The following is a 12,484-nucleotide window of genomic DNA, read 5'->3' on the forward strand; positions in this document are numbered from 1 at the left end:
TTCCCATGCAGTGGTAAGAACACTTCCTGTAAATGGCATGTGCCCAGCTTGATGCAAAACAGATATACAAAGTGGATAGACTAGACTGAAGAACTCAGTGTTCTATTTGATTATTTTTACATGATTACCATATCTGGGAAGCATTTAAAAATATAATGATCTAAGTTGTGCTAGATTGTTAATTTTCAGCAGGCTATTATATGTTATTAAATAGGATTTTACCTTACTTGGCTGGAATCCATTGTAAATAATCCATAGAGGAAAACAAAGAGCCCAACCAGGGCAGCAGGAATAAGCATTCCGGTATACCAACCCAGCCAGGCAAAATACAGTCCAATTTTTTCACCAAAATATCGCCTACATGAAAAAGAAACACATATATTGTTTAAAGTTAAAACTTATGGCAACTTCTGTCTAACTTCACAAAAGTAGAATAATACTAGTGAGGAAATGTCATTATAAGTTTATGGTAAAAATACTGTCAGTTTATCAAAATGTTTTATTTCAGGCTAACACAACATCCTAGTGATGTTAATTGCAGACTTACCAGAACACATATTTTATAAGGTTATAACTGAAGGGCTCTTTAATTTTCACGTCCTTGCAATGACTAAGTAGATGTACTAGTTTCAATATTATTAAATGTAGGACAATTCCACACACACACACACATATATGCACAAATGCACACAAAATAATTATGGAAAGCAACAAAGTAAGTTGGTATGACCTAAGTAATCCATTATAATAAGCATTTATAATAGTTACTCATGTAATACGACATATTTCAAACTATTATTACAAAAAAACAATTGACTGAAATCACAGGTTGAGGATTGAACATTAATTTTTCAAAACTTGGGTATCAGTTGCTAGAAGAGATGAAGTAGCACTGATCAGAGAGTCAGTCAAGGATGATATGATTTGATCAGCACAGAATTGTCCCACGGCACATGCTCAGCTCTGCAGCCGTCAGTGGAACAATATTGGGCACAGTGATTGGTTATGACTGTCAGATCAGGAATAAAAACTGACAGCAAAGAAAAATGAGCTATTGGTACTCAATGTCAAGGGTGGGTAAAGTACAAAACCTAAATATCATAATTATCTAACTTCCATTATATATATTTCTCTGCTTTATATTCAGGTATTGATGACATTAATTATAAGACATATAAACAGAAGTTTATTTAAACCCACATGGAAGCTTCCCACGTTGGTTGCATTTTCACTCCACTGGATCTGGTAACTCTAACTGTTCATCTGGCTAACAGACTTTGCTCTCAAATTTGCTCTCATGAAGGGTAAGTGTCTCTGATCAGCAGACCACATCACAGGTTTGTATTTCACATTTCTCACTGCAAAGTGTCAGGTAGTGGGATCTACGTGTCTTTTACACAGTCTTGTTTGAAATTAACAGCCCTGCGCAAAAGATCACTCAAAAAAAGCAATTTAGAGAATTCCAGTCTCATCTGGCAATTCTGAATAGCTAAATATTACAGGAAAATGCGAAGAATTTAGCAGCACAGTTAACACGCTGTTACCTGGCTGTTTGTGTCACAGAAACAACCTACTCTTCAAAGTACTAATACCTGATTAAATCGAGAGGTTGGTATTTGTACCACATTCCCCACCGAGCCCAACGCTCATATAAGAGATGTCTGTGATTCTGAGCTCCGTGTGTTTTGATGGGATGTCTGCTTTTGTGACTTCCCTGAAAAACACAAAGAAATAAAAGTACATTACTAGGTACCATACAAAAATCTGTAAATTTCTTGGGTATTTTTGAATATAATTTTAAATGAGGTGTTCACTACTCTTAATAAATAGCTCCCTTATTACGGACACTGTGAGGACATGTTATCTGGAGCTAACATGCAATTTAGCCATTTAGATTTTTATAATTTATTTGACATCTTGAGTATTCCCCACACTTGAAAGAATACTATTTACTTGTTGCAAACTGCTGGCCGTCTGTTTAAGGAATGAGTTAAAACCAGAGCTAAACATAGCAAAGAGCACAACTCATTTCTTACTACAGGCAGCAAAGAAGCGTACCAAAAATGTCAACAGAGCATGCGACCTTTGCAACATCTAGGAAGACCCAGGAACAAAGCATCAACTTACTCCCACAGTAACCTGGATGAATGACTGCCACGCATAAAGCATTACCCAGCACTGGATATTTTAATTTCCAGCCCTCCTCCCATTCTTTTTGCAGTGTTTATCCATAACAGAGTTCATGTCTCAGCATTCCCACTGGGACTGAATTTTCACGCTCATATGCTCATGTCACAAATCTTAAAAAAAAAATAAATAAATTGAAAGTGTTCAACCACCATCCCTTAGCACCAGTCAAGGAGCAACTAAGGTAAGAGTAGCTCAGAAATATGACTTCATCAACCTTAGCTGAACCTTTGGAACAGTAGCTTGCCATAACAAAGAAACATATACATAAAAGGGATATGACAGATGGTTTTGAGAGTCAGAGAAAACTTCACAGGTTTTTCTGGCAGGATGGTCAGCTTTTCCCTGAAGTCAGTAACGTGCAGCTGAAGTGTTAAGAATGATGTTCAATTATTTATCTAAAATACTCCTTCTCTATATTCCCAGTTTTTAATTATTAAAACCATATAAAAAAAATTACTCTCAGCAATTTGTAAAGCACAGGTCTGAAACACGAGCCCAAGCTGTGATATTCAGCCCGAGCAACCACAGAGCTCAGAGCCCCAGTTACCACAGAGCTACTGAGCTGCACTTCAAACGAGGCGAGGTGCGCAGCTCACTTCTTTCTTTTCAACACACAAAGACTGTCTGAAAACCTTCTGAAGACCAACACAAGTTTTTCATTTACTTCACAGGTTTACAGACTGCAGTAGACTTTAATCTACTGAAAAAGACGTTGTCAAGGAGTTATGCAGAACTATTGGAGAAAAGACTAAATGAGAAATAATTAACCACTCTCCTTAACTGTGATCAAGTGCACAAGCTATCAGAAAAACAGAACATTTTGTAGGTGGCAGACAAAAATAATTTAATAGAACTAACTAGAACAATTTGGCACAACTGATATTCTCACTAAGAACTCCACAGGCAATGTCCAGTTCATAAAAATAAAGAATTTTAATATTCTAGTTCAGCAAGAAAGTGCTACTGGAAATTTTATAATGTTATGTAAGAAAAGTTTTAAAAGTAAAAATTAAAGCAAGTGCTACAAATACAAAAAAGTCTCCACAGAGTACACAGTGAAATTAAAAGTTTGCAGGAAAAAATTCAACATTAGTGCAAGCTTTAATCTCAATATAAATACAAACGCAAAATTAACCAGGTTACCTCGTGGGGTGGAAATGCTGCTTCGTATGTTCCATTATTTAGTAATCTATTAATACCTAAAAAGAAGAAAAGCATTAGTTCTGATATAATTTTTTTATACACATTTATTTCAAGCGCTGTGAATTTTCAAGTCGCATATTGAGAATGTAACTTAACATTCGATGCTCAGGATGCTGCTAAACACTACACTAATCAATAACCCCCCCAACTCTGTGGGCGGCTCTTGCTGATCCCTCCAGAGTTCTGGCTTCGTCAAACTACAGCAGCTTTCTGAGGGTCAATATCTGCAACTTTGCTCTCAGGGTTGGTGCTTGTGCCAGATCAAGTGTGAGAAAATAGTTGCACTCATGTTGTATTCATCAGAGCATATGAAACAGATTTGATGGGTGACCAGATGATGCGACATACACGCAGAGCCGTATGGACAGACAATCCTTGAGGCACCAAAACCCCCGCAGAGGTAAAAGTCAACCTGTTGTTATGTTTAAATAAAAGCCAGCTGAAGGAGTTTGTGTCAGAGCCGTGCTGCGCACTGTACTGGCTACAGCAGTTTGGGTCAGTTCTGAGGCTCTTCCTAAAACCAGATTTGTTGTACTATAAAAGCGCATTCTAAAAAATAAATAAATAACCATTAAGAATTATAATAAAAAGATTCAGTAGCCTGTGAGAGCACACCCATAGTCAACAGTTTCCCCAAGAAATAAGCACTTATGATGGATTTTGAATTTGTCCATTCAAATATATGAATTACGCTAAACTAATCATATCATGAAATTTGGCATCGTCAACTTCAAAGATGCTAGACTGGAACTCTTGTTTTCTATGGTTTTTTTATCACTGACTTTCTTAAGATGCTCAAGCAATGGCTTTCTGTAATTGCTATTGCATTCATTAGTATAACGATTTAATTATTAATTTCTCAAAGAAAATAGAAAATCATACATACATCTCCTATTCATTGTAAATGAAAATGAAGAGTTAAGATTTCTATAAAATAACACTGTAAAAAGAATGTTTATTTAAACTGAATTTAGTCTTCAGGTCAACTGTCTCTGAGCTGCACAGAGATCTCAAATAAATTAAGTGTAGTTCACACTGATTCTGCTGGACTGGAATTGCTAGGTAGCTGAAGAACCACAAGGACCAGTTCTTGAAAATACTTGGTGGTTTTCTGAGGTGTGTGTTATCTTTATCATGGCTCTTGACCACCTGAAGTTACCCTGATGTCTCCAATTTATTTCAAGGAACAAGTAATTAAGTGAAAAACATTGCCAATTTTCACTGAGCTATTTAAGAAAATAATTGATGTAAAATTCCTTCCACTCTGTACTGTGAAAAAAAGATTTCAACCAACAGCAAAATTAATTGAGTTTACTCAAATGGTACGTTTTCAGGCAAGTAAAGTACAGCTTCAAGTTAGGAAAAGAATACAGCATTCTCACCCATTTTGGATTTTCCATCTTCATATTTAGTCCTCTGTAGCATGTGATGCACAATTCTACTTCTTGTGGAATTGCTGAAGAAGCTGTCTTTGTTGTTTATCGTAAAACTATTAAAATAATTAATCTTTTAATATTCAAAATAATGCACAGGTGTTGAAACATAGATGCTCAAGCGTATTCTTCTTACAGTGATTTATTGAACCTTCCTAGGTTACTGCACAAGATACAAGGTTTTTATCTCTAGAGTATTTTCTCAGGTCCAACAAATCTATCCTCATCACAGATTACTGATGGCAAAACAGAGCAGCTAAGTCTAAACCCTGAAATATCCTACTGTCTAGGTAATTTCTGTTCTGGATATAATTAATTTTAAAAATAAAGACCCTCAGAAGCAGTGGTTGCTCTTAAGTTCAAGTTACTTTTTCATTGGCAGATATCTGTGTCATGGAACTACCAGGACTACTATTTAGGAAAAAAAAAAAAAAAGAAATGTTTTGGACCACTGAGTAGGAGTAGCAGCTCCACAACCACTTTCCCTTAGCAATTCCTAGGATGGAACCAAATAAAGGATCCTTTCCCGGATGGCTCTGGACTCCCAACACCAGAAATTTGACATGCAGGAGCTTGTGCCTCCTTAGCTGTGCCAAAAAGTGACACTGTTACAGCTGAGAAATAACATTAAAACCAGGTGACTGATGTAATTGAATATAGTCAATTACTGAAAAAAAAAAATTGAGACTATATCGCAATTTCTCTCTCTTTCTAGGGCCAGTCCACTAGTACACAGCTTCTTTACTAAAGCCAGAAAATTCCTATTTAGCTTAATTTTTACTTCTACTTTAAACGAACACTTCTCTCCTAAACAAATTGTCACAGAATACTTGAAAAATGAAGGAACAGACAGAATTTTAAAATCTAACTTTGTAAGTCCTAGAAAAACTTACAGCACAGTTTAACTACATCACCATCAACATGTTGATTTGAACACATGCAGTTTTTACTTCATCTCTATATATTTATCCTTTCAGAGATAAAAACATTTTTCAAATGCAGATCTGATAAGAAAGAAAATATCACTGGTTTTAGCTTGTCTCCAGGTGTTCCAAATTTTAGCAGCTCTCTCAGGGTTTGCCTAAGTAAAATATGTAGTTCAGCAAAGCAAACTCAAGCAAGTATTTGCATTTTGTAACATAATGCAAAGAAAAATTTTGAAACCAAAAAGGCAGCTTTCATCCTTCAGTCAAATTTCTGCCTATACTATCGAGTGACCATCAAACAGCAAGTAACAGAGAGCAGATTTTGGCTTTAAGAGAAAACCCTTAGAAAATAGCAAATATGATACCAAGTATTTGCCAGTGACCATCTGCTAATGGCTGCTTCTATGGCACTTCCTTAGAAGCGAGAAAATTAAAAAAAAAAAATCCTTGTGGTCTCTGGCGCTGTCTTTCCAGTCCCGGCACTTACTGGTGTATGCGTGCACGGCTAAAGGGTGCTGTGTAGCAATCTGTTTCTTCTAGATCAGGTAGGGCCTCCTTATCAAGCTTCATCGGATTCCTGGGCAACCAACTTTTCAGTTCTCTCATGTTCCTCTGCAAACTGAGACAGTAAGAAATCAGATTTACATGCTCTCGCCTGATTGCTATTTCTATCTCCAGCGTGGCATATGTAGTGATATCATAGTAGAAATGAAATGAAATGAAAGCAGGAAATTTCCACATTAAGTAACTAAAACAAAATGAGGAATTAAAGGGCAAAATGAACAGTATTTTTTTGTGATCTATCCTGCACACTTGACTTGAGCACAACTCATCCTAGAAGTGGTAGGATTATGGTTTGAGATGGGACTGCTGTACTGAGCCTGGGGAAAATAATTTTCCAAGGTAGTTCATCTGGCAGAACTATGCATGCTTATGTACTATTTGAGAACACATTTCTTTCTCTAGCCCCACTGGACAAGGTAAGTGTAACTCCTCCTCCCTCCCTCACCTGTCAATTCAGACACTAAAATTCATAAAATTAGAAAGTAAGCATGAGACTGCTCAGGATAAAATTTTTATAGATTTCTGATTTTAATTAAGTCTGCCCCTGAAAAAATTTTCTGAAAATCCAAGGGCCGATATTGCTGAACAAAACAGTATACCTAAACATCAAATAAACTAAAGGATACATTATACAGGCATGGTTATATAGTGTTTAGAAAATAAACCCCAAAACCTAGGTGTGGCTTCCTGAAGTTTCCTAAAAATTGACATTATAAAAAAACCAGAAGCTAATTTTTGTATCCCCGATTAGATTACCTGGTGGGAACTGCTAAGCTACCTAAGTAGTGTCTCAGGACATTGTTTATACAGGGATAAATCTAGTGAAGTGCAGATAATTTTCAAGCAAATGCCAGAAGTGACCTCCTTATCACTCCAATTTCTCTCCCCTTGCTGACCTACCTTTTTTTCGTACTCGGTTGCAACGAAATATGGGTATTTAAAGAGTAGGTCTCATATCAAATGAGTGCTACAGTATTACACTAAAAGCCTATCAGAAGTCTAAATTTTATAAGAACATTCCCTAAATTGTCTTTTTCAGTGGGATTTGGGCCTTACTCAGTGCATGTGTATACATGATATATAAAGCATGTATATCTCATATCCATAAATCTTGTAAAACTAAGTCTCAGGTTTTGTTTATCTGAGGGGAACACTTAATTGCCTGTGCTACAGCAGAAAGACAGCTATCCATTTTGTAATTAAGACCAATAAGTGATGACACAGTAAGTCGCTCTCAGGCAGCAAAGCAACCTTTGTGAAAACGTACCTGCTTTTCAACACAAGAAAAATAAAAAGTTCTACCTCTATTTGACCCAGTGTCAGACAGAAATCTAAGCCAAACATAGGATCAAAATTTTACATTTACACTTTAAATTCTCAAAATATTCTTCTTGCTATATATTGCTGAGGCATTGGTGCCCACTCTGTAGGTAACTGGTTCTGCACGTGAGCAGTAGCTCTGTTTGACACGGGGCACTGTGAGCCAAAGAACAGAATTATGTCATGAAGTTGAAACACAGAGCACAGTTCCCAGGCGGGTACATCACTTAAGTGTCTCCTTTACTCAAATAATACCTTACTGTGTCAGCTAATTATCTTTACTGGTTCCAGTGGAAGTTCTCTCAGTAAAAAGTTATACGCAGTGTATATCAGTATGGTTTTCCCTTTATTTTCTTCGTCTTTTTTCTGTTGTACACACACTGATTTTTTTTTTAGTCAAAACCCAGGCTTTTCTCTGATGAGGAAAATGTGCAGATGCATCAGGAAGATGAATAGGAAAACAATGCATCTGATTTCAGATTTTTTCTTCTGAAAATGTTTTAAAATTGGTTACATGAAAAGTCTTGATCATTTTCTCCCTCCAAAAATCTAAAAAAATAGCATGTAATTGTTACGTTAAAGAAATCATCTCTTGTTTAAAATTCATATCTGCTCCTTTTAAAACCCAAAATACAGCATGGGATAAATTAAAAATTACATCCACATTACATTTGCAATTTCTCTTCTGAGCCCAAAAGGCTTTTTTTCCCAAAGTGTGACTGCTTTTTCACCACATCACCTAAGGCTGATCACTCCCAAACTTAGTGCTTGCAGATAGCATAGAATCTGTACTATTCCATTCTATTTCCTTGGGTATTCTTTTTTTGCAGAACTAGTTAGGCCACAAATCCTTGCAGATTACGTTTACTCAGCAGACTGCACTGCAAAGAAACACAGAATAGGCGAATTTGGAATGATCTGAGGAGACTCATGGAACGAGATACCAGAATTAAGCAACTGCACTGGTCACATTACGTATTTTTGACAGCAAGCACCCAGTAGTTTGCTCACCGTTTGCGCATCTTAAGACTGGCCAGAAATGTCAAACATATGTGTGGTATGTTCCCATATTTTGTAATGGGAAACACGTTAGGGTTGACAGATTCACCATGCGGACTCAACTGTCACCAAAAAGGAAAAAAATGACACTATATTTGTTCAGTGGAGTGATATTAACAATTTCATTTCAGTGTGCAGATTGAAATCCAAAAGGTCCTTCTACAAAGCAAATTTATTGTGGTTCAGTTGGTAAAGAAAGTAATTTTTGGTTCTCTGTCCTCAGACGTAAAAATTTATTTCAACATTTCATTGGGCGGAGTGGAGCTGTATACAAAGACAACTAACTTTTAACTTCCTTTTTCTCAATGTCATTCTTAACCAGCAGGAAATTGGTGTGTCTGTTACGGCAGATACAAGACTGATTCATTACACTATTCAGTCCTAAATCTCAGTTCAGACGATTTTTGACACCTACATTATTTACTTGCATATCCCACTTCTAGCCACTTCCTTTACTTTGAAAAGATTTGTTGAAGGCTTTCTAAATATTGCTCTTAAGGAGTATGAGAAAATTATTTCTGTGGTGTGGCCTCTGAACAGAATTCAAAGTTTCATAGGATCAAGCACAATGTTGAATGTTTCATTTAAGGTACGTATTTGATAAATTACAGAGAAGCAGTTAGGTTTGAAAAGTTGTAAAATGCAAAGAAACAATGACAGCAGTAGAAGTGAAAATCATGAGATGTGTATGTCAGCAATTTTAAAGTTAGCTCACATTTTTAGATGTAGCTTTACTTTTTTCCTCCCATGCTGTTCCTTTGTGCACTGGATTATATAAAGTGCCAGAAGAAATATTCAGAAAATTATTCACCCTCAAATTATTGCAAAGTAAATCGCCAGTAAAAGAATTTGTCTCAAACAATCTGGCACAAAAAGTGGTTATTACTTGGTTTACAGGTATTGTGCAACTTCAGTTGCGGTTTTCAGACATCTGTCCTCTTAAATAAGGAAAATAAATTTATTTAATATCTAGGACTCACCAGACGGACTACTGATTAAATGAGACAATTTTGCAGTAAAGCTTGTTGATTTTGCCTTTGCGTTACGAAGCACATCACCTAGAATTTTCATAATGCACACGAAAATGGAGCAAGCATGTGAATGACTGGGAAGAGGAAAAAACACAGTTGTAAATTTATGTTATATTGTTTTATTTCAATGTATTTTATCTTCTTAGGTTTTTAAAGTTTCCTCACTTAAGCGCTCAACAGTGCTGTGTCTATTTTTGTCAGCTGATCATCCTGCCAACTGATATCATAGCCAACTTCAATTGTTCCTGAGAAATAATGAGAGGTCCTCATCATCGAAACTAACCTAAATCAAAAGTAATCTCATCTCAGGATCCATCTGGAGAAAACTCATGACAGAAAACTCCTTTAGGAGTTTTCCCTCATGAATAATAAAGAATAATCCTATCTTTTCTGTAGGTAATTCAGATTTACAAGTCATCATTATGTGTGACCAGAGCAAGGGGGCGTGCTGACAGGTCACCGTGTCCCCCAGGCTGCTCTCGCCCGCTGCCATGGCCTCTCGTACCCTTCTCCTGGCTGACAGGAGCAGCAACAGCAGCAGCCGTAGGGGAGGTTCCCATGTCTCTGCCTCCCAGAGAGCAAAACAGCTTCTCCTGCAGCGTACAAGTTATTCTTTCAGCTACCCAATAAAAATTCAGAACAGCCTTTAGTCCGTGGTGTCGAGTTAGCCCTGATCACCAGGACACGCGTAAGACACAAGTTACGTTTGCGTGTCTATGGAAATAGGTGACTATCAGAATCCAAGACGTACACTCAATCTTTTGTACTAAAGAAATACGCCTTGGTAACAGCAGACATAACTGCAGGGATAGCTCCAATATTAAATCTTAGCTGCCAGGATGAGGGTTTTTTTATTTTTATTATTCCTGGCATAAACACTTCTGCGTTTCTAAAATGAGAATTGGCAAAGCTTTAAAGTACTGCATCTCCTTACAGATGAATATTTTAACACTTTGAGCTAACATATTTTGAGTTTTCAGGAAAATAATATAATTTTCCAAGTTTCCTGGATAAATTTACAACTGCGAATTGATTTTCTTTAGCAGGGTGACTATCTGACAAAATTAGAAGCTACACATCACCCACCAACCTGCCCATGGTTTTGCTCCTCCAGTCAGTGTAATAACATTTTTTCCTGAAAGAACAGCAAAAATCAGCTGAGAATAACCAAGCAGGAGACAGTTGAAAAGGACATACACATTATAAAAGAACACTTGACATTTTAAAACATGCATTTTCATAGGCAGAAAGGTGAAAAACACTTAAAAAAAGGCAACTGAAATAAAGTCATTAAAATACTGTGATTTCACATATTTTCAATGTTAAAATTTGTTCCTTAGTCAAAATGAAATTTCAGACTGGTAGCTACTACTACTCCTAATAGCTAATCAATAATTCACTCCATGTGTCATGCTAGTGTTTAAAATGGACAGTCAGAAGCCACTGATAAAACAGATAAAGGCTAAGAGACATAATCTGTTCTAAGAATCATAGAATATCTCAAGTTGCAAGAGACCCATAAGGATCATCAAGTCCAACTCCCTGCTCCTCGCAGGACTATGTAAAACTTCTTGGGAGGGAACGACTCCAGGTCACTGTAGTTGTGGGAGGACTGTAGGATTTGAGCTTGCTCTGCACACCGAATGGAGAAAACAGTTACCTCAGGAAAACAATATATGTCATCCAGTTAAGAAAAGTTTAGTTTAAATAAGTAGGCTCAAGACTTTTTAAAAAGTGCTTTTGACAGAACACGTAATTAAATTACACAATGCGTGGCGAGAGGATGTTGTAGTAAATGGCTATTTTTGCATCCACGAAAAGCCATCAGGGGCTATTCTAAGCAAAGATGAAAACATGAACTCTGCCTCAATGTGCGGAGCAAACCAGACATGTTCTATTCTGCTACATCGACTTTGTGTTCCCAATAGAACTGTGTTCATTTTTATTTTTTGAAAAGTACAGAAATAAAGGAAATAGGCTATTTGAAATATTCACACAAGTTTTAGACTGCAATTTAATTTAAATTCCTATTGTAATCTTTTTAAAGAGAAAACAAATGATTAATTTAATATTTCTCACAGTACTATTATGGAGGTAGAGGTGGACAGCAGGCATTTTTCTTACCAAACAAATGTGTTTAATCCTACAGTCAATCTGCCAACAAAGCGAAGTGGCAAAATTTAGAATTTTATGTACTTGTGGTGTACTGCACTAAGTGGGATAAAAGGAAGTCAAAACAACATCCCAGAAACCTTCAAACCATTGCTAACACCTAACTTCATTTTGTCACTTCAAGTATCAAGCGCAAGAAAGAACTATTTTTGAATTGGAATTTAGATTGTTTATGTGTACATACAGGCAAAAACTTCTAAATTGAAAATATTGACAAGTATTATTCAAACTAGACAAGCTCAATGGCACTGTAATAATATTCTCAAACATATCGGAGATGACTGTTACAGAACATCTTTTTTTTCTTCCTTTTTTCTTTTTAAGGAGAGGACTTTGAAAGCTTAATGTATAGAACTGGCTATTTGAAGCATGTTTTGAGCAAAAGATGCTTCACAATGACTGTTTCTGGCTTAGGACCAATGCAAGAGAGACACGCTGTGATAGCTGAAATCAGCGGGGACATGAAAGATAGAGCACTTGGCAATTCAAGTGAGAAAGCAGTGCTGTAAGGGTATTTTCCAGGAGAAACAGCTTTGGCACCCAGCTACCACTTTAACTCCTGGTGAGGTTTACGGCACACTACGGG

The 12,484-nt window shown here is 36.6% G+C and overlaps 1 protein-coding gene across 1 annotated transcript in view; it reads right to left on the reverse strand.

Moving 5' to 3' along the window:
- Positions 1 to 222: 222 nt before the first annotated feature.
- Positions 223 to 12,484, reverse strand: part of LOC104279295 (anoctamin-3-like) — a gene marked incomplete at its 3' end in the record, with an annotated part of 33,139 nt that continues 20,877 nt past the window's right edge. Inside the window, exons 9-14 of the mRNA XM_009876518.1 lie at positions 10,817 to 10,861; positions 6,240 to 6,371; positions 4,776 to 4,882; positions 3,334 to 3,389; positions 1,593 to 1,714; positions 223 to 357 (exon numbers count right to left, since the gene is read on the reverse strand). Coding sequence (XP_009874820.1) covers positions 223 to 357; positions 1,593 to 1,714; positions 3,334 to 3,389; positions 4,776 to 4,882; positions 6,240 to 6,371; positions 10,817 to 10,861 — 597 coding nt within the window. The remainder of the gene's footprint in view (positions 358 to 1,592; positions 1,715 to 3,333; positions 3,390 to 4,775; positions 4,883 to 6,239; positions 6,372 to 10,816; positions 10,862 to 12,484) is intronic.

The sequence above is a fragment of the Apaloderma vittatum genome, unplaced genomic scaffold (assembly GCF_000703405.1).
Source record: "Apaloderma vittatum isolate BGI_N311 unplaced genomic scaffold, ASM70340v1 scaffold33379, whole genome shotgun sequence".
In the NCBI taxonomy this organism is placed as follows: Eukaryota; Metazoa; Chordata; class Aves; order Trogoniformes; family Trogonidae; genus Apaloderma; species Apaloderma vittatum.